The following is a 26,052-nucleotide window of genomic DNA, read 5'->3' as shown; positions in this document are numbered from 1 at the left end:
TGTGTTCCTGATCAACATTAATCTCCATCCATCCATCCATACATACATTGATCCATCTGTAGGTAGGTAGATTGTGATTTGGCGCTATATAAATAAAATTGAATTGAATTGAATGAATAGATAGATAGATAGATAGATAGATAGATAGATAGATAGATAGATAGATAGATAGATAGATAGATAGATAGATAGATAAAGGAGGGAGTTATAGGGAGTAAAAGTAAAAGTAGTCAGAAAAATAAATACTCAGTGAAGTACAGATACCTGAAAAATCTACTCTTATGTAGCTGCCACCAGTTGTACAACACAAGAACACACCTGGAAGTGTCAGGCCTGTGATGGCGCCATCTGTCCGTGGAGCACAGGAAACTGTTTTGGAGCGGCACAAATAATTGTGTCTGATTGTTCTGTACAAAAACTCGTTGTACAAAAAATGCCTGAGGCATTGACTGTGCTTTAATAAAACAATTGTATATAACTTTGAAATTTTTTACATAAAAATAAGCACACGTTTGTATTTTAAGTTATAAAATAGTTCATTAAACATGTTTGTGGTTTTTTACATTAAAAAAAAAAAAATTCTACTTGGATTTCATATTTCTTGTGTGATTTTGGGTCCAATGTGTTAATACAGGATCCCAAAATGAAAAAGTGACCGTACAGTCACATCTGAGGTTGTGCTGAAACACATAGCTCCATCCTCCAAACAAGGCAAAGTGAGATACTCGCGTGTGCGATGCTTTCTCTGTGCGAGTTCTACGCGCGCGGGTTGATGAATTCAGTCGCGAAATGAAATTATTTATGTTTTTCGCGCGTTTGACTTTTGACCTGAGTACAATTCCATAGTTTCCCCTTTACACAAATAGAGTAAATGTTTTCTTTGAAAATGGGAAAACACAGGAACTCAATAATATTGAACTGACACATGAGTGTAAGAAAGAAAGCTCTTTGGAAAACTGTGTGATTTTGGCTGCTGTTTTTCCTCATGACTACATATTTTTCAGAGTCGCCACTGTTTTGTGTGCTGAATATGAAGCATTGAGGTCAGCATAGGAACGTGGTTTGCTTGGCCGCGATGACCCCACTTAAAATCTGTGTTCGCACACGTACTGTTGAGAATAAATTATGTAAATTCCTGGACATTCGTTTCATGCACTGCGCGATTTGCACATGTAAAAAAAAAAAAAAAAAATTGTCATAGGTGACCTGTTAAAAGAGAATATAAAATATTAAATAGAATATAAAGAAATCCCATATCCCTCTATAAAAGCTGGATTTACTTGTACTTAGAAAAAAGTGCCGTGCACACTGGTTGGCCAGGTGTTTTTAGTAGTTGTGTTACATGATCAGCTTTTGAAATTAAAATCATGCATTTTTTTTAACCCCTGTGGATTTTATAGGCAATCAAAACACAGCTGTTAACAAAAGCAAACTTTTCCCCTCTTTGTGGGCTTATACTGTATATACTGAAGTGATTCTACTAAGCTAATCATTAATGATAGTAAAAAAAAAAAAAAAAAGGGAGGTTATATCAGCCAGAGACACTCAGCTTTCAATGGAGTTTGGGTCCGGTGAGCAACCAGTGTTGACACAAGGAACCGACATGGATCAACAGCCCACCAGACCAACATGGAGCAGACAGATAGAGTTCACTCTGGCTGGCATCGGCTGCGCTGTGGGTCTGGGGAATGTTTGGAGGTTCCCCTATCTCTGCTACAGGAGTGGAGGAGGTGAGAAACCAAGCATCGTTTCATCCTCAAACAACCTTCTATAATGTGCCACCCTCTGTAATTCCTGTACACACGGGTCTTAAAAAAGGGGTCCAAAGGTTAACAGAATGTTTTTTTCACTGAGTGTGACTTAAAGCAATATATTATTTATTTTGGTTGTTTTAAAAATGACTTTTGGTGTGAATTTTGTGTGAGGATACTGTATTCTGGCTTTATGCATGCACATTTATTCGAATCATTTGTATGGGCTGATACTTCCCCTGACAATATTCACATGTACTAAGGTTAAAGTTTAATTGATGCCATAAAACTAGCACAGTCTGGGATTCCTTTCCCAGTGTAACTGATCACTGCTTCCTGACAGGTGCCTTTCTGGTGCCATACCTGTTCATGCTGGTGGTGCTGGGAATCCCTCTTCTTCACATGGAGCTGACTGTAGGACAGCACACAAGGAGAGGGCCTGTCCATGCTCTGGCCACTGTCTGCCCACTGTTAAAAGGTGCTTTGACTAACTTTGGTGCCCAGTATGAAAATGTAGAGTGGAAAAATATGTTTCGACACGTATTTTGTCTGACCTCAGGAGTGGGAATTGCATCGGTGGCCATCTCCTTCATCATGTGCATCTACTACAACGTCATTATCACCTGGGCCCTCTATTACCTCTTCAACTCCTTCCAGGCACCGCTACCATGGCAAAACTGCACACAAACACCTGGAAACACGCCTAACTGTACAAGTCACGCTACCAACAGCAGCCACTCCTCCACAGCCAGCCAAGAGTTCTTCAAGTGTGTTTTATCAGATGCCACAACTGTTTCTCCCGATTCTAAAATCCAATAAGATAATGATTAAATTAGAGCAGCATTACAAAAGTCCTGTAACTTTAAAGAGACTGGACTGCTTACACAAGGTAACCTTTGAGGATTATGGCAGAGGTGAAACAAAAGAAGGCTTGAGACAACTTAAATGTAACTGAAAACACAGCCTATCAGTCATGTGAGAGATCTCAAAGGTCGCCGATAAGAAACAAGCAAACAAATAGAAAATCTTACTGAAGTGCAGTAAATCTTAAGAGAGATGTCACCTTAATTGGCTTTCCAGGTTTGCCAAGTTAAAGATTCTCCTAAAAAGCCTAACTTACTGTAGATTAACACCTCGCATTTTCAGATTTACTCATTAACTTATTAACTGCAGTTAGTGGATATGTTCATCTTTTAATTCCACTTGTCTAATTCAGGGTCTATCCCAGCTGCTATAGGGCGAGAGGCGGGGTACACCCTGGACAGGTCGCCAGCCTGTGGCAGGACTAACACAGGGACACAGACAACCATTCATACTCTCATTCACACCTGTGGGCAATTTAGAATCACCAGTTAACCTAATCCCAGTAAGTGCATGTCTTTGGACTGTGAGAGGAAACTGGAGTACCCGGAGAGAACATGCAAACGCCACACAGAAAGGCCCGGGCCAGATGGTGGATTCAAGTTACTTAATACTTTAAATTATGTGGAACATGTTACCCAAGCTGTTTGTGAGATATTTATGACTAATTTAGTGATAAGTGCCAAAACTGCATTTGAGTCAGAATCCAGAGGCCAATCAATGATGTGCGCGTGCATCAAATGTGCTCTGTAGTAATGCTCTTTGTCGAGGGAAGCAATTTGTTAATATGAAAACTATTCACATGCATGAAAATCAAACCCATATTCAAAATTGTTTTATCTCTGAAAGTAGAATTTCCACCTGAGTCCTCAACATCACCTTTTTGTAGAGAAATTATTGTAACTATTCTGCAACCACTGTGAATCTGAAACATTCAAAGATCTAAAATAGAAAACTGTGGAACACCACAGTCTGATGATTCCTGTCACCTGATTGGAGTGACTATTTCTTTACAACAGCACAGAAAGTGTGTTTGAATGGCGGCCATGTATTTGTGGTTTTGAGACATGCATTCAGGATTAATATGTTAATGTAATTGTCCTTTTTCTGAATCTCCTTTGCTTCCTTCGGCACCTTTGCAGATATAAGATGCTGGAGCAGACTGGTGGAGTAGAGGATGCAGGAGTGCTGCGGTGGGATCTTTCTCATCCTCATCCTGGCCTGGATCCTCATTTACTTTTGCATCTTTAAGGGGGTGAAATCAACAGGCAAGGTGAGAGAGAAACTGAGAGAGAGACAAAAAAAGTGGGCCAGAGTTAATACCATTCATGGTTTGTGTGTGTGTGTTTGTGTGCAGGTGGTGTACTTTACTGCCCTGTTCCCATATGTTATTCTGATTGCCCTGCTGGTCAATAATGCACAGCTTCCTGGAGCATTCGAGGGAATAAGTTCTTCATTGTGCCCGTGTGGGATAAGCTGCTCTCGGTGGAGGTAAGAAACAAGAGGAGAGATGAATAGTAACTCTGGAGGAGTACCCTAACTATTACAGTTACTAGGAAAGTAGTGTAAGCATTACTTGGGTAGCGATGATGTACGCTGGCACTGATCAGCAGTGATCTGTGTTTCAGGTGTGGGTGAACGCTGCAGCTCAGATCTTTAACTCCATCGGGATTGGTTTTGGCTCCCTCATGGCGATGTCCAGCTACAATAACTTCAACAACAACATTCTGAAGTAAATTATCAACCACAAATTCTTATCTACTCATGCCCCCAAGCAGTGAAAATAATGATCTCTGGTTAGTGATATGAAGTGTTTCCCCACAGGGACACGCTGAGTATATCCATCATCAACTCCTTAACCAGCATCCTGGCAGGGTTTGTCATTTTCTCTGCCTTTGGCTACATGTCATATCTGCAGGGCATTCCTGTCAGTGATCTGGCTGTGGATGGTGAGACAAAGAATAAGTGATGAATGTGTGTTTGTGATTTGTCTAAATTAGTAAATGAGTCTATTTTAAAATAGTCTAAGTGTGATTGAGGGTCTACCCTCCCTCTCGCCTAACGTGGGTTAGGACAGGCTCCTGTAACTTCAATAAGTGATAAGAAAATATTTAGATGGGGACACAGGGTAGGGCTGGAGCTAAAGGAGGGTTGGCATGTGGTTACAGATTATTGAACCAGGCAACATAAACCTTGGGAACATTAGTGTGCCACTTTCAAATACACAAGACCTGCTGTTTTTTTTTTGGTTTTTTTCATATTTTACAATAATTAATAATAATTTTACAATAATTTTGCATTTCCATTGCATCTTGATTGAAAAACCTTCATGAATACACAGTCATAGGTGATTAAGAAGAACAGTGAGGTGCTTGCTCAATCATCAGTGCTACACTGACATCTTGCATGTCTTTGTGTATAGGTCCAGGATTAGTTTATATTGTTTACCCACAAGCCTTTGCCAGCATGCCAGTGGCTCAGCTCTGGGCAGTGTTGTTCTTCTTTATGCTGCTTTGCCTTGGACTGGACAGTGAGGTACTTAACTGGGAACGTCACAGTGGGAACTCATATTTGCACACAGTCCTAAAGTATGAAATTCTTGTGGTTTTTGTTGTTTTTTACCCTCAGTTTGCAATGGTTGAAGTGATGGTGACGAGTCTCATGGATCAATTCTACAAAGACGTGGTTAATATTTTCAAGAAAAAGGAATTGTTTGTTCTCACAGTTTGTCTGTAGCCTGCCTCTTAGGAATTCCTTGTGTAATGCAGGTACAAACTGTAACTCACTCCTTTAATTTTTAACCAAGTAAGAAACAAACTGTAGGACATTTACTTCCCTTCCCTTTTGTCCTAAAGAGTGTGCCTCTGTCCAGGTGGGAATCTATGTTTTCCAGCTGATGGACCATTACACTGCCATAGTGTCCATCATGTTTCTGGCATTCTTTGAGGTCATGGCCATCTGTTGGATTTATGGTGAGAAAAATGTGTTTCATTATTGCACGCTTATAGTGATGCAGCACTTTTCTGCAGCAGTATCTTAATGCATTTTATGGCCACGTGTAGTATCTGAGTTTCACTCTAATCACAACAGTAATCTTCCAGCATGCAAATAAAATGCACACAGCTGTTTATTGACAAGCAAAGGTTGGTCCAATGTACTTCTCTGTGTGCAGGTGTGAAACGACTTTCAGCCAACCTGGAGGAGATGAACGGAAACAAAGCAAACATCTTCTTCAGACTGTGCTGGCTTATAGTTGCTCCTGTGCTCATCACTGTATGTTAATCTGCATCTTTTTACTCACATTAATATGATTTAGATTCACGTTTCCTCCTGAAATGTTTCCTCCTGTTGCAGGTCATCCTGATTTTCTCCATCATTCAGTTCAAACCAGCCCGCTATGAGCAATACGTCTTCCCTCCCTGGGCTCAGGGGGTCGGCTGGATCATCGCCTTGGCCTCCATCATCTGGATTCCTTTGGGTGCCATTCACACTTTGTGGGTGCTGCCTGGCTCAATCGTGGAGGTGATGCTTATTTTCACTTGCGGGTAGTACCCAGGCACATGTTCATATGTAATCAAGCTTTGTGGTAACATTTCTACTCCATTTGTCCTGCAGAAGTTAAAGCTGTCCCTTACACCGTACGCGCTGAATGAAAAGTCAAAAATGCCGTACTATGAGAGGGGAGGACCAGAAGGAAATCCAGACATAGCTGTCATCAGCCCCGTCTTTGATCTACCTGAAAAACATCCAGCTGAAACATACTTCTGATACCTCGCTGTTTCGCATAATGTTCAACCTGCCACCTAATTCAGTGGTAGATTACTGTTAAGCTTTACCTAATCACAGATTTTTGATTATACATAAACCTCTGGTCAAATAAATGTAACAGAAGTATGTTACAAGATTTATTTACATGATTGTGATCCATATCTGCCATGCAGATCATTTAAAAAACTCTGCTATATTTTGAGTGTTTAGAATTGGTGATCACTGCGAGTACCTTCAGTGCACATCCTTGTGAAAGAGCTCCAAAGGCCAAAGGAGTGGACTTCACACACATTTCACTGCCATCATTTATGGATACTTTGCTAAGAGTGCCATCTTTTGGCCACAGGAGTTCCAACATGGAGAAGTACAGTACTTACATTCTAAAATGTACTGTCACTTTTTAAAATTTACAGTATTTATAGTATAATTTTTGTAGTGATCAATGAAACCACTATCTAATTATTATTGCTGACTCATAGCTTGAGTCAAATGCAACATGGCACCAATGATAAAGATGATAAAATGCTGGCAGGTCACTGGCGCAGTACACAGATCATGCTGTTGTATGTCATGTAAGGTGTAATAAAAGCTGTTTCAAAGTCCACAGAAACAGAAATATAACTTCTGGGCATCTTTTTATTTATTCATTAATGAGAAAGCTCCAACAGAAGGGTACATGGTTCTAGTAATACATGTGCACAGAGTTAGTTTCCTCCACTACATAAGTTTCCAGTGTTTCCTTCTTGTAACTCCTCACAAATGAATCCAAAGTGCAGAATATCTGAAATTACACAGGCAAAACCGGAGAACCCCCCCCTAAGCCTCATGTACAGGGGTATCTCTCCTTATGGAATATGCTGAATATGAATATGTTTGGAATGAATGTGTTAAACGTGTTTGTGAAAACACACAGGTAGTCAGGGTGGAAGGACGCACAGACTGCTTATGGCTACTTGCTGTGGGTACGACTTCTTTAGCCTTATCTACGTTTTAGTTAATATGAGCCCACATCTATCTATAATTAAAAGGTTAAAATATTTATTAGAAAAATGAAAACCAAAAACTCATCTCTTATAAACAGCAATTACTCTTTCAATTTAATTTCAAAAAGATATGTCATATAACCTATAAAAACAAAAACAAAAACGGGAAAAAAAAAAAAAAAATCGTGCAATCAATGGCATACGCTTCCCTCTGAAGTGATGGCCAAGCAGATGACCCACACAGCACAGCAGCAACTCTCTCTATTTGTTCCTATTGTAGTCTGGAGTCGGCTCAGTTCAGCCCAGTAATTCACACATGCCAGTTTGCTGCATTCAGTAGTATTTTTGTAGTGGTTTACAAAGTCCACACCCTTCATTTCATTGGACAGACTCCTTAAGGCTTCAGCCTTCTTTGACCATCTCCCTTGCAGACCCAACACAGCTGTAGTTGATTTTTTTTTTTTTTTTTTTTAATACCCTTCCCACCCCACCCCCACCTTCTTCGCCCAGCAGAGGCTGCTAAGGAGTCACCATGGTGCCGTCTGTCTGTCTGCTCCTCCTCTTCTGCTGCTATGACACCTGCTCTACTGGCCTCATCTGCACATCTCCAATCTGACAACAGAAAACACACAGAAATCAGCCACCATTCAACTACGGCTCAACACTGTAAAAGTGACAGAAATACCTGGACATGAGGAGGGGCACTGAGGACAAATGTGACTGCACTGGCTATGTCTTCTGCTTTCAAACACTGCAGAGCAGAGAGAAAAGGCTTTATTAGTGCAACAGTATGCAGGTAATTTCACATTTGTTGACTCTCCGCGAAGTGCGCAGTCTTACTTTCATACTCTCGTACACTGAAGCTGCCTTTTCTGGATCACTGTTGTGGTGTCGGAAGGCAAACTCTGTCTCCACTATTCCAGGAGATATACACTGCAGGGTACGACAATGAACGACAAATTTGCTCTTTACAGTCACGTGCAGATATGATCTAATTACAATGTCTCCACACGTATGAAAAAGTCAAAATTAACACTTACCACTGCAAATTAAATTTAATACAAAGTTTGCTATGTAAACTTAAAACACGTGAGCCAGTTAAAAATGAAAAGAAGGGTAAAAATCAAAGTATCTGGCTGAACCTAAGAGCACATTTTATTAAAGAAAAAACAAAATGATGATTGTTGTCCTAAACAGTGTTCAGATTTTCCAAAGAGGAAACAACTTCAACATATGGTGCAGTTAATTTCGTAAGTATTTCCAGCCACTGGTAATAAACATTTTCACAGAGCAACAAGAAGGCTGGCTAGCAAGGTCATCATCATCATCATCTTCAGTGTTTCTGCCCATGTACATTTAACAAACTGAATTCAATGCAATGTCATATTTTTAAGGCTTTTTATTAGTAAATGTGTATTTAAGACATTTTTTAGGGAGGGTGCTGACACGCCCACTTTATCCAGGACTTCATTTGATGTGATCCTGTGTTCTGCCAATAGCACAGGCTAAAGACAACCCTCTGCACTGTAATGCAACAGCTCACTCACCGTGGCTCTGATGTGAGTGTTTGCCTCTCGAAGCTCTTGCCGTATTCCTTCAGTCAGAGCAGTCACAGCATATTTAGTGGCACAGTAGAAGTGCTCATCAGCACTTGGCACCACTCGGTGCCCACCCATACTGAAGAGAGAGAAAGATGAGAAAGACATATGAGCCAGTAATTGCATTCTGCATCTCAACACTAAGTAACTGCGTTCTCTGACTTTCCTGCGGTGTTCTTTTAAATGCATCAACCTCCTCACTATTTCAGCCCATTTAATATCACATAACATTTCCGTAGCCTTGAAACGCTCACAGAGCTATAGCTCTTAAACAAAAAGATACTAGTGACGGTTAATATATTTCAAATTCCCATTTTCAAAGAAAATGATTCTAAGAAAGCCTACATTGATAAAAATCAATGCTAATGAACTAAGTCTATATATAGTTTTCAGTTTAACACGTGTGTGTTCTTTGCATTGCTCTACAACCAAAATGTGCCAGATGGGGCTTAAAATTGGCTTTACTTAATGCCTGCAGGATTAAAATCACCTAGAACAAACTGGCTGAGCTATTTTCACATCAATCTATAGCTTGTTCCTAGATTTGCACGTTCCTTGTATAGCTTACCTATTAATATTGATGATGTGGCCATCGTCCACATTCCTCTCCTTCATTGATTTGTATGCCTCACGGGTGCAGATGGACAAGGCTAAGACATTCACCTGTAGTGGAAGGTGAACACACCTTAGCTTTAGAATAATCTCCAGTATGCATGTATTCATAAATCAGTGTGTAAACTATTCCAGCACCACTTAAAAAACAGAAGCAGCTCAATAAACAAATGAGTATCTATTGTGAAAGCTGCTTGTATTTTATCAGTAAGAACGGCCAATGATGAAAGCGGGCTGATGTTCACTGGGTCAGTGTGTTAAACCATCTGAACCCGCTGCTCCTGTCCAGCTTGTAGCCTCTAAACTGCTTCCGTGGTGACATTGAGAGAGAACAGGTTACCACCAGGATGCAATACAGGGTGGGGGGTGGGGGTGGGGGGGTGACCAAACAAGGTCAGTGTGCAGATTAAATACAGGCTAAAAATACACTGCTGTACACGTTCACGTGGGCTGCCATGACAACAGATGAGCAAGTGCTACAAATGCTGACTCTGGAGACAGAGTTCAGAGTAGGGGGTCTTCAGTGGTCAAGAGCTCAATGAATAAAAGTCTCAACAACAGACATAGTGCTGGCTTTCATTAGCGGGCCTCTGCTGTGCCAGAGCTTCTCCCCAGAGCCAATGAAGCAGCCTTTGTGAGGGGAGGGAGCAGTGTGTATGTGCGCTCATGGAGCCACACATATCTGCTTTAATGCTTTGAACAACACAAGACTTGGACTCATACTCAGCAACCATTTCAGCATCTCCCTCTGCTTCACTGTTTAAGAGGAGTAATCAAGTCATATCACATTAGGGGAAGCTCTAACCTTCCCTTTCTAAGTGTACGCTCAAGCTTGCTTGCGTTAATATTACTGTCAGTGATCCACTCACATCGATCATGTTCCTCCAGCCTTCTGTCCTGCCACTGAGCAGAGGTTCATTGTGGGCCAGTCCAGCATTGTTGATGCATACGTCTACGCCCTTGTGCAGCGTCTTGATGGCTGAAAACATGGATAGGATCTCTTCCTCATTGGACAGGTCACATTTGTAAGGGATCAGCGTGCCACTGTAGCCTGCACTCTGACATTCTGCTTGCCAGCTTCTGAAAAACACAAATCATACCCAGTTTGACTGCACTGATATATTTATTGAAGAATAATCAACGCAAAATATCAAATACTATTAATGGACAAATGATTAACTTTCAGGACCACAACTAAGATTAGATCAACACTCCACCCACTCAGGAACAGAAAGAGCAGAGAGACACACAAAAAAAGCATATTAACTGAAATTTCATTTCTACCAAAAATCATAATCATGACCCCTCATTGCAAGAAGCCAGCTTTGCACTGATACAGCCAGGCTGAGCTCGCTACAGGTCGAGCAGGCTGCACTCCAACCAGGTCAGCTGGCTGTCCACCACTGTCGGTGTATGATACAAACTGACACAGATCCCCCTGCCAGGCACAGCTGCACCGGTCACCTGATGTCTCACTCTGGGTGCCAGTCAGACAGAGACAGCAGGGGTGGGGGCAGGTGCACACCGCGATGATGCACAGCACTATAATGCCAAGGATTAAATTTTTAAAACTGCACAGGTATGCAAATTTTTCATATTTCAGAGAAGCCGAAAATGACCATATTTGGACAAGAGGGTGGAGTGCCAAGCTATTAGCCAATGCCAGCAAGCTTGGTTAGCAAGCTGCCTCGATAAACTGCAGGTACAGGTGTATCACACAGATATAGATACCTACTAATTCACTGGAGACAAACCTCTTGACTAGCTATTAGTAATCACCCAGACATCAAACCATATTGTCAGATAATGCAAATAAAATGCTCTAAATTCAATATGTTTTTATGACTGGATTATAAACCTGTCATTAAATGATAATTCAACTTCAAATGTTTTGCTCAAGTTTGCATACAGTTATTTTACTTTTAGCTTTATGTTTTAGCACTTTGCCATTTCTTAAGCTAATTTAACTATTTATCTGTCACTCTCAACTACCAATTTCAACCATTATTCACTAGCTTCAGAGCTCATTCTACATGGTCTATTTGAACTCTCTGTACAAAATACCTATTTCAAATGTTAATCCATCAATATTATTTTCTTATCTAACACAAATATATGCATACGTTTAATTAAATGCTAACCTCTCTTTTTACTAAGTTAATTATATGAGCTTTCAGATTCACTGTGGCAACTGCAGAAGAACTGTTCGGGGTACAAGCGCCCCTGATAGGGACTCACTGATGTGAACAATCAACAGTCAGTGTTGGTTTTGGTCTCAGTCCCACATAAGGAAACAAAAGGGGTTTATTTCTAGATAAGTCACTTGTACTGTTGGACAACCATGCAAGAAGAAATCCATCAAAGCCCTGGCAGCGATACCAACTTCTACACCAGAGAGAAGATAAGAGACCCAAAACACAGAGCAGCCACACAGCAGGCTGAGTGTGTGACCATTTATTTAAACACTCCCAATGCTTAGAGGAGAATTTACTGCCCTAAAAGTATATCACCTGCCCCAAATACATCATTAGCCAATAAAGCTCTAATCACACTTTTGTGTCCCTCCCCCAAATGAACCACGCTTTACAAGCAGAGCATGTTGTAAAGATAAGACACACATCTTCTCATAGTTCAATGTTACCAAAACCTTATATGATGCTCTTATAACATGGTGCCCTGATGCAATGTAAGGCACCTTTATCAGGTCATAGCAGGACATAGTAAGAATAGAAATGATTAAAAACAGCAGGACTAGGCACCAAAATGTAGCAGACCTTGTGAGTAACTTATCTGCCAGTGGCTATACGACTATATTGTGACTCCTGGTACATCGTCTGAACATTGATTCCCCTTTAAAGAACTCAGTAAAGCCTGTTTTCTTTATAATCAGGATGAAATTGGATTGAGAGATCACTTTGACGTTTTTCTCTGAATGCATAATAGAGTGAATGCACCCTATCTTACACGTGGGAGCCCGCAGATTTCACTGCTCGTCCTCTAAGCCGTTTAACTTGGATTATCCAGAGAGAAGGCATTACCCGAACAAAGCTGTCAAATGCTAAACCACTGAAAACATTACAAGCAACTCTTTTGCTCGTGTTGTAGACAGGTGAACCCTCCCCCTTTTGCACATTACTTGTGGTCAGGTGTGGTCTGTTTCATTGCTACAATGATTTTAAAGTCAAATATCTGAGCACACTTGCCTGAGTCCCTTTAGGGACTGGCCCTCAGGCAGGAATGAGCAGGCAGAGGAGCCTGCTGGAGAGGCTCTGTGGAAGTTAATGTAAGGGGAAGCAGGGCCAGTCTTTTGTTAGAGAGGGGGAATTAGTTGCATTACTGTGGTGAAAGCGGGAGCAACAGAATGAACCGGCTGTGATCTTGGTCCAATGGCAGGAAGTCTCAGGCTGTGAATCTCTGTGTGTTTGTGTATGTGGGTGTGTTCTGGCACGAGCTACATGGCTGTGGTCAGTACCAGCCCTCATACTGGCCACACCTACAGCAATACAGCATGCTGTCCTGGAGATAAGCAACCAGGTCTGAAACACAGCAGCAGCAGCAGCAGCAGCAGCAGCAAGCAGCATAGCTGGAAAACCCAACATTCATTTATCACAATCAAAAAAAGAGAAATATACTTCGGCATGTGGTGAAACAGAAATTTAAGATAAGGCTAAGAAAGCTCCATGACAATAACAGCCAGCAGGTTATGTTACACAGAACAGAACGAAAGCCAAGTATTTTTAGGACAGGTGTCCTGGCGGTGGTATGTTTTCTTTGGATAATATTTACGAAGTTTAAAACATTTTACTAGAGATGCACCAATTGACTGTCAAGGGACTTGGATTTAGCCGATTTCATAATAGAAGAGTCACAGTTGAACTGGCCAGCCTGCAGACTAGATGATTACTGCATTAGGCTTTATTACATTTTACACAGCTTTGCAGCTTTTTTGAATCGGGTTTGTATTATGAAAAAAATATTTTGCATTGAAAAAAATTTAGATTTTTGTTTGTGTATGATATCAGTTACACTTTTTAGAAAGAAAATCAGAATCGGCATTAGCCAAGAAAATTGCTATTGGTCCTCTATGAGCAATCCTTTAAAAGCCAAGCAAAGTGCATTAATGTAACTGATAATACAGGTTTATATAAGCAAAATGGCGAGATGTACCAATAACAATTTGAACAATAAAATATGATATAACAGATCATTTGAGTCATATATTTACAAGAGCTCTGCAGCACTGTACATGTAAAAGCCCACACGGTCACATGCATGGCCTATAAGCCCTGCAGGAGGCTGGTCTACAATGCAGTGAAGGACCATCATTGTCCCACACCACATTTATCAATCATTCACTCACTCAAGTGGAACTGGTGTAAAACAGAGCAGCAAAGCAGCTCAGAGGAGATAAAAATAAAGATGCCAAAGGGCTGAAGGAAAGACGAGCTATAAGTGGAGAGCCAGATCAATAGCACAAGGCAGCAGCCACGAGCTGAGAGAGCTGAGAAATTAGATTAGTCTCAGGTTGACTCAGTAGTTCTCTTATACAAATGTGGGATTGTGTTATTGAGCATTGTGGCTCCTCTGGTAGGTGGCTAAAAAAAAAAGATGTAATGCAGCTATAATTCAGTCAGTAAACCCTCCCCTCTTCATCCTTCATGTCCCATCTCTTAAGTACCTGGTGACACGCAAAGCAATTTAGCCTGTCATGATGCATTTTCATCCTCATTACAGAGGCTGTTGTCCAGTGATGACAAAAAGTGTTCAGAAGGAGGGAAGGATGGAGGGAGAGAGGGTTGGCAGGCAGAAAGTGAAACAGAAGGAGAGAGAGAGGAAGACTAAATGCATCCTGAAGCAGCTTATCAAAAGCGTATCAAAGCACACTCAGTTTTCAGTGTGCAGTATAAGAACAGCAGCACAAGATTTCATGTGCAAGTTTCAAAGAAAAATCCGGCCAATCACAGAAATCCATCCATCCATCCGTGGAAACCAGAGAGCCAAAACAATATTTGGATTTGCCATAAAAATTCACTTGTAGTACAAATCTAGTTGAGACATTTAAATTTGCTGAGCTGTTACTCATTATACGGCTTAACTACTATTGTGTGACATGAAAATACACTTAAGTTCAACCATACTGACTGTAGGGTCAAGGGTGACAGTAGGCTGTATAATAGGTTTGCAGCAGGGGTAGGAAAGGACGGTTGTGCAATTATCTTGTGTTCGTGCTGCCACTAAAGGTCTAAAGGTTGAATGGGGTGGTTTTATAGTGCTTTTCTTGTAGAATAGTCTAATCGAGACACGGAGATAAGAAAATAATTACACCTTTTCTTAGTAACTCACCAACATGCTGGGGAGTTCCCAGCATTGGATGTCCACGAAGTAGCTGAAAATGCCTCCCAGAGCTTTGGAATAATGTCACAGTGTATTCGCTGTGAGTACAAATGACTTTCATTTCAAAACGTAATATAGTATCAGATAACAAATATATAATCAGTGATCACATGTTCATGACCACTGTCGTCTGGTATGAGGATCTGGCTCTTTAAAAAAAAAAAAAAAGGCTTTTATAACCCTGACATGCTAAAGGTGGTGCAGGCAGCCAGGTATTGAGTAACAAACTGGTGCAACCAGTGCGGTTAGATTTAGTTTGAAAAACCCAAGTCATAATACCCAGGAGAAGTCAGAAACAGGTCTTTAAAACTCTGAAAACAGTTTGAGGATGACACTTTTTAAACAATATTTCAATAATAATAACTACAAAATCCAGCCTTTATTCTTATATTCACAAGGGCATCATATGATTTTAAAAATGGCTCTCCAGTTCTCTTGTTTGTAGCTGAAACATGCTGAGGGCGTAAAGCTTCCATGCACATTTCTTCTCCAGTTCATGTGATGGGTTGTTTGTGCACCTGACTGGGGCTGTCGTACGGCAACTTTGCTCTCACTGCCACCCTGATGCTGGCTATGAACCACATCACTATGCATGCAGAGTTTTTGCTGACCTAAGCCCAGAGGAGACAAAAAAAAAAAAAAAAAAAACAGACACAGGAGAGTCTCAGAGATGGAGCTGATCCAACACAAAAACTTTCACAGTGGGCCAGCCTGGCCTATTCAGCATATGAGCTTAGAGCAGCCATAAAATTCCTCTAATATCAGACAAACGCCCAATTACAAATCCAGTTTGGCTGCTGATGAAGCGAAAACAATCCAATTTGCATTCTTTCGCATCAACCCCCTTCCCCACCCCCCAAAAGCTGGAACTTGGTGAACTTGCATTGTCACTGATTTGGAGTACACAGCTTCATAAACACACTCTATTCTATGATCTTCACTTCACAAGTGCTCTCCTGCTGCTACTGCTGCACTTGGCATTCACATGACATTTCAACACCTTTGTGCATCAGATTTCATCATACAAATACATACGTGCACAATTTCACGTCATGCATGCAGAAAAAAAAAAAAAAAGGGCATTCCTGCAAGTTTTTGACAGGACAGAGCAAGCTGGGACAGGAAGAGCTCCACCTATCACAGCAGGAAACCCAGGGAGGGAATGTCAGTGCCATTAAACCTCACACCTGGAAGGATGATAAGCACAGAGAGGACAGCACAGTGGTTGGTGCAGGGAGGAAGGCCCGCAGGGGTCACTGAGCTGCCTCGATCTATCAGACTTCTAACTGCTTTAGACCCAACAAATCTCGAAGAAATTAAGAAAATTAAGAGCTTTCAAAAATCTATACAAAGCAGCGAGAAACAATGCAACTGCAGAAGGCTGTTTTTAATTAACGTGCAGGAATACTGGTTGTGTTTCAGTAATGCTTTAATAATGTATTAGGGTAATAGAGGTCTCATGTTCAGTCTTCTCTCACAGACTGCACAAAAAGCCTGCCAGTATGCAATAAGTGAAAATTGGTTTTAAAAACTAATTCTGACTAGAGTAGAGACTGATTTCATATCCGTGTCACCCATCTTTATTCAGAAATCTGCATCTACCTGCAGTTTGGACTGCTGCTTTCCTACATGAGGAAATGCTCTTATTTATTGTGCCTGTGTCAATGTTGCTCCTCTTGGAAGGCATGGGGGTTGGGGTCTGAATCCATGGAAACACGGTTTATTAATTAGGTATACGTCTCTGTCAGCTCACAGCTCAAGTGGAAAATGTGCAGTCAGTGGAAAATCTTTCTGCATGGTAAGACAAAAGCTTGCAAGCTGAAGGAGCTGTGAGGTAACTTGATGATCTCAGGAGAAATTTGATATTGGGAGAAAAAGCAAAAAATGTGAAGGGGAAGATAGCAGTACTACACTGCTACTAATTGAAGCTTGGAAATATACTTAAACAGCTATCTAACTATATAGTTTGCCCTAAAACTCCAAGAAAAGAAGGAGAATTTGCACTAGAACAGGGCCAGAAATGCAAAGTGAGGCAGAGGGTTTTAGACAAAGAGGTAAAGCTGTCTGACCTGACCCACTTCAAATCCTTTCTGCAGTAAAATCTATTCACTGTGAAACAATAGGATGGCTTGCCCAGACACAACCTAGAAGAGGTGGTCAAGACAGCTTCAGATTTGCAGACAGAGAGACAGTGATTGCTTTTTTTCTGTGCCACCTCAGCTTTAGAAGCATGACTGAGCACCTTTTTACCTCCTTCAGAATCAGCACCGTGCTGAAGCAGGTCAGCCAATGTCTGAAATTAACCTTCGGGCTCACCCGCCAAGAGCTTTGAGTTTTAAATTAGGATTTACTCACGCACATAAAAGATGCTCAGGTCAGTTAAGCAACCAATAGACAGAAAGTCTGCAGACGTGTAGAGGCTACTGTTTTGTGCAGAGCTGCACGACAAGCAGTGAGTCAGACACCCATTTGTTATAAGCCCATGGAATAAAGTGTGTTGGATCACTGGGACAAAGCCTTAAAACTGAATGAAAGCACTTTATTCAAGTGTCATTATCTCCACTGGCTATCTGTACTGACAGTCCCAATGAAGAATATACATAATCTGCCTTTTATACTTCATATTCTCAGTATTCTAATCCCAAAATTTTTCTTCTGCTGAGCTGAATTGTTTTTTTTTTTAAACCTAGATTATATTCTTTGGGGATACTTTAAGCAGAATCCCTGCGGCATCTCTTACAAACAAAAACCCTCCATCAATCTGTTCAGCACTAGAAGCCACAAATCATGTTTGCTAAATTTATCTGATCTAAAATTGCAGCTGCCAAGGCTTTGATTTTTGACCGGTGCCTCGTTTGTTCAATGCTTCAAAAGCAGCCTGTATGTCTGGGTTTGACTTCATCTGCTTCTAATGGACCTCTGCACAAATACACTGCTCAAAAAAATTAAAGGAACCTTTTTTTTTTAAAGTTTGTTTTTGGCCTTTTTTGGCTTTATTCGATAGTTCAACAGTGGAGACAGACTGGAAATCTGGGAGGAGAAACAGGGGAAGACACGCGGCAAATGGCAACAGGCTGGGACTCAAACCTGCACCGGGCGCACAGCCAAGCGGCATACATGGTCGCCTGCTCACGCCCTGAGCCATCCTGGCGCCAAAGGAACCCTTTTTAATCAGAATGTAGCATCAAGTCAATTAAACTTCTGGGATATTGATCTGGTCAGTAAGTTACAGAGGGGGTTGTTAATCAGATTCAGATGCTTTGGTGTTAATGAAAATAACAACAGGTGCACCAGAGGGGCAACAATGAGACAACCCCCAAAACAAGAATGGTTTTACAGGTGGAGGACACTGACATTTATCCCCTCCTCATCTTTCCTGACTGTTTTTTTTTTGTTAGTTTTGCTAGAGTCAGTGTCGCTGCTGGTAGCATGTGTCACGATCCTCGAGTCCTCCTGGCTGGCTTGCTTTCGCTCTCTCTCGCAATTTATGTGTATGTTGTGCGGGTATGTCTTGTAGTTGTTTACCTTCATGCAGAGGTGGTCTGTCCCGTTTGCACCACCAGCTGGTCAAGTACTCACCAGGGTTATTATAGTTACGAAAACGAACGAAATAACGAAAACTGAAATTGAAAAAACATTGTCGTTAACTGAAATAAATAAAAACTATAATTAAAAGGAAAAAAACGAGAACTAATTAAAACTGAATTGTGAGTTTACAAAACTAACTAAAACTAACTGAAATTATCGATAAACTGACTTTCATTTACTTGTTTTTTGGGTTTTTTTTTAAGCCTTGTGGATTGATATGAAATCATTGTTCCGCTCTCCGAGTTTAAGCTGGGAGCGCCACAGGACAACTGTGTGAGTGCGCATGCGCGTGCGCTCACCGCGCTGGTCCGCAAAGTAATGGCTGCGGTCTGCCCGAGTCCCGTATGGAGGTTCTTTGAGTACAAACACCTGCACACGACCACAAGGTAATTAACACACACAATCCAGCTACACAAGCATAAATGCGGACATGAGGTCGGCAACTTCTGTAGGTTGTGTACAGAGGCCGCAAGACCCTGCAGGTTTAATTAGCGAGCATCTAACCAAGCTAGCTCCAAAACAGAAGCAGCTTCAGGTGGTGAGAACATCAGGATGCAGATGGATTTGACCTTTGACTCCTTCAAAGAGTTTGTTTTTGTTTACACCACATGTAGGCGTTATTAATCTGCTGCACTGATGCTGAAGTTTATTGTGGAGTTTATTGTAGAATTTATTGAGTTTGGGAGTTCATGTTTTTCTTTGTTTCTCCCTGTTGATGCTCATGTGTGTCCTTAATATTACACAAATTTAGCATGTCTTGTGAACAGTTGGTTGTTGACTATATTTCTTTAAACTGTATCTTTTGTCAAGTTTTCATTATTACACAATAGTCACTTTTGCGCCTTGAATCTTGCACCTGATCAGGTATGAAAATACTAAAACTAATACTGAAACTAACTGAAACTAACTAAAACTAAGCATGAAACCAAAAATAAAAACTAATAAAAACAAGCAAAACCTCTCTGAAAACTAATTAAAACTAACTGAATTAGAGAAAAAAAAAGTAAAAACTAACTAAAACTAAACTATAATGTAAAATCCAAATTATAACCCTGGTACTCACCTGTTGCTCGTGTGTGCTGATTATGGCGGGCTAGTTAAAGCTGAAGGAAACTCTCAGATGTAGACAGATAGTTGTGTCAGCTAAGGCATGAACGGCGGCCTCCAGTCAAATCTGTTCTGCTTCCTTGGTGCTTCATGGATTTTACTCTCCTCTCTGTGCAGATTTTAACTGCCTTGGACCTTTTCTGGAGACTGTGACAGTGTGTATATGTGAGCCCTCAGACGGATCAGCGTGTCAATAAATCTGTGAAACTTTTTCTCCATGTTCAGCAAGTGAGTCCTCTTTTGTGTGAAGCACCATGACAGCATGAGGCCATACCAGGATCCTACAGAGTTTGCACAGGTAGTCCAACTCCTCTAGGATGGTGTATCAATACGTGCCATTACCACTGTGTCTCCCAGCACAGTTTCAAGAGAATGGAGGAGCTTCCAGGAGACAGACAGTTACTGTAGGAGAGCTGGACAGGGCCGTAGAACAGGATGAGCACTGCCAGAGCTACAAAATGACCTCCAGCAGCCACTGGTGTGAATGTCTCTAACCAAACAGAAACAGACTTCATGAGGGTGACCTGAGGGCCCGACATCCTCTAGTGGGCCCTGTGATCACTGCCCAGCACCGTGGAGCCCAATATTTACCATAGAATATCAGAATTGTCAGGTTCACCACTGGCGCCGGGTGATTTTTACAATGGATAGACACAGAAGGTTCTGGAGAAGCCGTGGAAAACATTATGCTGCCTGTAACATCATTCAGCATGACTGGTTTGGTGGTGGGTCAGTGATGGTCTGGGGAGGCATATCCATGGGGGGACGCACAGACTTATACAGGCTAGGAAATGGCACCCTGACTGCCATTAGGTATCAGGATGAAATCCTTGGGCCCGCTGTCAGACCCTACGCTGGTGCAGTAGGTCCTGGGTTCCTCCTGGTGCACAACAATGCCCGGCCTCATGTGGCGAGAGTATGTAGGCAGTTCCTGAAGGCTGAAGAATTAGACACCACTGATGGGCCCCAGGCTCACCTGATCTAAATCCAATAGAGCACCTCTGGGACATTATGTTTTGGTCCATCCAATGCCACCAAGTTGCACCTCATACTGTCCAGGAGCTCAGTAATGCCCTTGTCCAGATCTGGGAGGAGATGCCCCAGGACACGATGTGGCATCCTTATGTTCCTAACATATTACCCAATCCATATCAGTACAGATATCCAGCATGACTTTCCCCATTAGGTTCCCCCAAAGTATTCCTTTAATTTTTTTTGAGCAGTGTATATTATAGAGAGGCAGATGTTAGTTCTGGAATTAGCCTGGGATAAGACCAATGACTGTATGTAAGAGGTGAACATCACCATCATGACGCCATCCACTGGTTTGTAGGATTGCGTTTTGGGGGCCTTGACTTTAGCATACTTTGGATGCAAAGTAGGCATATTTTTGACAGACTGGGTGCTAAGTTATCAGCAAAGGTTGCAAGCTTGTTTAGGAAGTCACATCAATAGTCTATATAGGGAAATGCACAGACACAGATACCTGCTAATTAGTGTTAACTAACAGACTACAAGATTGTCCAAGAAGTCTCTGCTCCAAGATTTTAGTACAATTAGCCACAGAGCAAGCTATATCATTTGCACATACTTGCAGTAGAATGTTCCAAAATGCACCAAAACATTTAATTTATGAAACCAAATTTAGCTACCAAATATAAAGTCACCTTAATAAAACAGAACTCTGCATAGTAGAGATCAGATTTGGGTTTTAATGAGTGTTTCTTCTTGTGGCGATTAGCAATCATATTCCTTTCCCCACAAATGTATTTTTTACTACTGCATCATAATGTGCCAGGTAAGCAGATGTAACATGAACATATGGACTATGTGGGCGTGAGTGCCCCAGAGGTCTTAAAAATAAGTGAATCAGCAGGTATATTTATCTTCTACTTTGGCATCAGATGTTAGCTCAAACTAAATCATTCTGTAACGATTGTTTGCTTGTGCCCCTCCTCGCCACCTGAATCAAATGCTGCAGCGCCTGGATGTGCATACATACGTTATGCCTTTGTTCAGCACCACTTCTAAACGTTCTGCATCTTCAAAGAACACGTGTGCACTTTTAGGAGATCCTCCTTCCAGCAAAATGAAAGCTTATCCCACTGGTCTTAAAAGATTTCACTGGAGTAAATGAAAAGCTGTGTTTCTGCTGCTTGGATGCAGTCTCCATTCCTGCACAAAGCCCATGGTGACCACATGTCTCCCTCCAGCTTGCCGCTCCCCTACTGCCTACACTATAGTTTCACAGACAACAAAACAATCCTGCTGCCACTACTCTCTACTTCACTTTCTCAGATTTTTGTTTACCCAGAAAATCAAAATCTTCTTGCTTTCCTCATTGTTTTATCTGCTCTACCACGGGGGAGAATGTTGCTATTGAAAATACTCACTATAAGAAGATTATTTCCCCAAGTAAAAGGAATAAAAACCTGAAAGGACTTCAAAAACAATTGCTTTGTGATACATGGCCAATTGCATTTCCCACTAGCAGCATACCAGTTCTACAGCAAGATCCCAGTTTACACAGCAGGGAGAGTACAATACTGGCTTTGTCCCTCATCTTGCACACACTCTAAAGTCTTGTGCAAGTGATGAATCTGACATAGAATGAGAGAGACGGAAACCTTTCACTCTTTACACCCTCATATTCAAAGCCCTCAGCTGAAGCTTGTATCCATGTACTGTAAACAACAGAAACAGAGAAAACTGCTCTGACTGTAATGTAGTCAATTCCTTGATGATGGGTCACTCCACAGACAAATCACTGAGCACCTCCCACCTGACAATTTTACACCCAATCCAAGCATCACAAATTCCAACCCAAAGCTGTGTACTTTCAGGGCCTGTAACTTTTCACAGTATCAAGGTAAAATTTTGCATGGCTTCATTACATATGCTGATTCTGAGGGAGTCAGGTGGGGTTTTTCTCAACTTTCAGTGATTTTTATTTTTAAAGAATGCGACAAATAGATTTTAAAAGCTGTGACTTTTTTTCAGTCTTACAGAAGTCACACAGGAGCTGTAGGAAGTGGCTGCAGTTAACTATTGACAGCAGAGGCCATGTGAGCAGAGTATGAATGGCGAGAGGCCATTAATTACACAATTCTTCCTCCTCGTATACTGCTGTACACGTGTGTGTGCAGTCAAGGTGATGAAGAAAATGAGACTGGGCTGAAATACGGCATTTTTGCACTAGAAAACTAAAAGAAATAAGATCACCTGTATGTCCCCTTGCAATTCACACTTTCACAACAACAAAGTCATCAGAGTTACTTAAACTCATGTTGCAACAATACTCGCGTAAAAGTTTCTGAAAGTATGTTGCTGCCAACGGTGTTGTTGAGCAAACTATTTGGACTCTTGGTGAAAAAAAACAAAAAAAAAACAACTAAAAACTGATGTGAAGTGTTATTATAGTGTGAAGTGTAGAGTGTTATTATAATGATATCATGTATCTGGGTTGGATAGCTAGGTTACAGATAGCTGGCTAACTGAATAGACTGTATATAAAAGATGGATTTAGGTTCCGGGTTGTAAATTATAGTCCAAAAGGAGAATCATCCAGAGTATGCACATCGGCTAACAATTGGTCAATCATAAGTTGTTACCCAATGAGCGTGTGGTGTCCCACCCCCCTGTTTGTCACTTCTGGTTTCAAAGAACCAACATGGTGGCACAAAAACAGCTCAACAACTCATAATGGCACTTCATTAGCTTCACTACCATCAAAAATATACTGTCTATGACCTACAGCAGGCACGCTAGCATTAGCCAGAACAATGAGAGCTCAAGGTTGGATGTGACTGCAAAAGCCAAACACCTTCCAGTGATGCTGACTGTCATTTTCACCCTGATGGCTAAAACCCCTTTTGGTCGTTTATGTATTAAAGTGGAGAAATGACTTGATACCCAACGTAGCAGCTAGCTGGCTAACCTTAACTTGTATGCTTGCGTGCTTGCTTGCTAACTCGTTAACGTTGCCACTAGCAAAATTCTACCTCAGCCAACATCAGTGTTGGTCTAGTTATCCTTACGTGGAGGTTATGTTTTGAATCTTTGTTGTGTTGGGGGCCGGCTGTTTGTGAACATCAGTGATTAATGAAATTTTGATGCTGGGAGCAGGAGCGAGGCACTGAGGCACTTGGGAGCAAGCATAAGTGTCACATCCTTTTGGATTTTCACTGAAAATACAACAAGTTCTATAATACAACATATCAGTCCAAAGGCTGTTAGAAGCACCTGAGACAGTCAGGGAAGTTCTCAATTTTGAAGTTACAAAGGGAGCAGTTACAGTTAAGAAAGCGTTAGTGGGACAGGGCCTGCAACACCTGCCTCAGGGGAGGCGTGGGTGGCACTCTAAAGAGTTTCTGCCTGAGCATCTGTCAACCACTAAATTAAACCTGAAATATTTCTGAATCAAATATTCGCTGTAATTGTAATACACTTCTTAATTAATTGTAAGGTTCAGGATGCAGATGACACAGTTCACAGAGTTCATGTGAAGTTCAAACATAATCACTAGCAGCACTAATTATATTACTTAAATAGTAATGGGACAGGCCTCTTACAGTCATAGCAGGTGTAATATAAGCCCTCTGTGTTACCAATAATTAATCACAGAGGTCCAAAACATGATGTGTGTATCCAAATGGAAGCAAAAACATGCTTAGGTGGAATATTTAAGATTTTATTTTTTAATTACATGATCATTTTACATGTAATTAGCTGTGAGGCAGCGTGGTGGTTGATACTGCTGCCTCACAGCTAGAAGAAGGTCCAGGTTTGATTCCACCTTGGCCCGGGCCTTTGTGGCGTTTGCATGTTCTCCCCGTGTCTGCGGGTACTCCGGTTCCTTCCCACAGTCCAAAGACATGCAGTTACTGCAGTTGGGTTAATTGGTCACTCTAAATACCCCATAGGTGTGAATGTGAGTGTGAACGGTTGTCTGTCTCTCTGTGATGGCCCTGTGACAGGCTGGCAACCTGTACCCTGCCTCTCACCCTATGATAGCTGGGACAGGCTCCATGGATGGATGGACGTTCATTTTACATGTACTGTTCTAACATAAACTAAATGAAAATAAAAGAAACAAGTAAACCCAACACACGGATATGCAGGTTTCTGTTGTTTTTTCTATGTTTTGGGTTTAATTTTTATTACACTGTTTACATTAAAATTATGATATCTAAATGGGAAATTAACGTTCAACAGAACATTTGGCCCTTGTATATATCAGGGGTTTAACCTGATTTGTAAAATCTATTCCTGGCTCTGTAAGAAGTAAATATGGGTCTTTTTCAAAAGAATACAAAAATAATTAGCGTCTTTTGTTGTTGTTGTTGTTAAGCCCACTGTGGAAAAAGGCTGAAGCCTGCGATCAGGACACTGACTTTTTCCACAGCCCCTCGGCTGGTTCCTGTCACACACAGCAACCACCTAACTGGTATCTCTCACTTAAGCGTAATAAAGCTGCTGCCCATCCTCTCCGGGGAAGATTAACCCACAGAAAGGGAAACGGATAATAGAAAATGTGATGAATTAGGGGTGTGGCCGGCTGTTGGGGGTGGGTGGGTGTGGGTGATGCTGGTACAGGAGCATCACTGCCGTCTGATTTAATGGGTGGTACTTTCTCCGAGTCGAAGTCCAAAGTACAACAATGTCCCAGCAATAATATAGAAAATTGGCAACAATAGGTAGTCGGAATAGAGCTATTATTTACAGCTCTTACGACCCTTTGATATTTTTAATTTAATTTCGGTAAAATATGTTCTAAAACTATGTCTTTACATTTACCAAATTAGATAATATCGATTTAGCTGTAACACCGGGGCTAAAGGTTTCTAGCTGAAACTGATGTTAGCTAGCGGTAGCTACTGTGCAGTGGTTTTAACGGAGCTAGCTTCTCCTTTGAGTCGAACCGACTTGTTTTACAACATTAATTCATATTTTCAATTAAAATGACCCACCTCTATTTTGTCGACATTCCTGGCACAGCCGACAACCCTCATGCCTTGCTGGACCAGTGCCCGGGCTACAGCGGCTCCAATTCCCACCGAGGCGCCGGTCACCAGGGCCACTCTGCCTTTCCACCGCTCCATCTCCACCGGCACTGTAGCTACACAAAACAGCCGCCCCTGTGCTGCACCTCTACCTGCGTTAGTTCAAGTTCCTACGGCTGGGACTACCGCTATTTTAGTGCGATATATTCAAAATGAGTGATGCAGCAGCTTCAGCCTCCTGTGTGAATCTGTGGAGCATCCAGGACAGCAGGAGATAGTGCGCATACACCCGGATCCACACGATCCTGGGGCCGAAATATGAAAAGTCCTGGCGTGAGTAAATGTTTGGTTCACATCACCTCCCACTTTCTTTTTCAGCCCTCGGGCC

General features: G+C 41.5%; 2 protein-coding genes across 3 annotated transcripts; one reads left to right on the top strand and one right to left on the bottom strand.

Moving 5' to 3' along the window:
* Positions 1–1,600: 1,600 nt before the first annotated feature.
* LOC115792016 (sodium- and chloride-dependent GABA transporter ine-like) lies at positions 1,601–6,480 on the top strand. The gene is given in 16 exon segments (XM_030746349.1): positions 1,601–1,730; positions 2,095–2,229; positions 2,311–2,518; positions 3,755–3,808; positions 3,810–3,885; positions 3,970–4,057; positions 4,060–4,103; positions 4,241–4,344; positions 4,437–4,561; positions 5,035–5,147; positions 5,241–5,340; positions 5,343–5,380; positions 5,485–5,584; positions 5,785–5,885; positions 5,967–6,134; positions 6,228–6,480. Coding segments are annotated over 16 exon segments (1,734 nt in total). The 5' UTR covers positions 1,601–1,603; the 3' UTR covers positions 6,381–6,480.
* A 564-nt stretch (positions 6,481–7,044) lies between these two features.
* LOC115791812 (dehydrogenase/reductase SDR family member 11-like) lies at positions 7,045–26,016 on the bottom strand. 2 transcript variants are annotated; one of them, XM_030746075.1, is made up of 8 exons: positions 25,632–26,016; positions 17,284–17,293; positions 10,443–10,642; positions 9,530–9,624; positions 8,911–9,040; positions 8,204–8,296; positions 8,049–8,114; positions 7,045–7,975 (listed from the first exon to the last, which is right to left on the bottom strand). In XM_030746075.1, exons 1-8 carry the CDS (start codon positions 25,761–25,763, stop codon positions 7,934–7,936), a joined length of 768 nt encoding a protein of 255 aa, XP_030601935.1. In that variant the 5' UTR covers positions 25,764–26,016; the 3' UTR covers positions 7,045–7,933. The 2 variants fall into 2 exon arrangements, with proteins under 2 accessions (XP_030601935.1, XP_030601934.1); XM_030746074.1 differs by lacking the exon at positions 17,284–17,293 and having other exon boundaries at positions 10,443–10,653; positions 25,632–26,015.
* Positions 26,017–26,052: the final 36 nt, after the last annotated feature.

This window comes from Archocentrus centrarchus, chromosome 14, assembly GCF_007364275.1.
Source record: "Archocentrus centrarchus isolate MPI-CPG fArcCen1 chromosome 14, fArcCen1, whole genome shotgun sequence".
In the NCBI taxonomy this organism is placed as follows: domain Eukaryota; kingdom Metazoa; phylum Chordata; class Actinopteri; order Cichliformes; family Cichlidae; genus Archocentrus; species Archocentrus centrarchus.
Note: the sequence above shows the minus strand (reverse complement) of the source record. Positions and strands in the feature narration are given on the sequence as shown.

What these genes read in the sequence shown, in the direction of transcription:
- LOC115791812 (XM_030746075.1), bottom strand. Translation starts at nt 25,763, where the DNA reads ATGGAGCGGTGGAAAGGCAGAGTGGCCCTGGTGACCGGCGCCTCGGTG. An exon ending in CACATCATCAATATTAATAG is followed by an intron (nt 9,041 to 9,529) that starts GTAAGCTATACA and finishes CTCTCTCTTCAG; the next exon opens with TATGGGTGGGCACCGAGTGG. An exon ending in GTGCCCCTCCTCATGTCCAG is followed by an intron (nt 7,976 to 8,048) that starts GTATTTCTGTCA and finishes TTCTGTTGTCAG; the next exon opens with ATTGGAGATGTGCAGATGAG.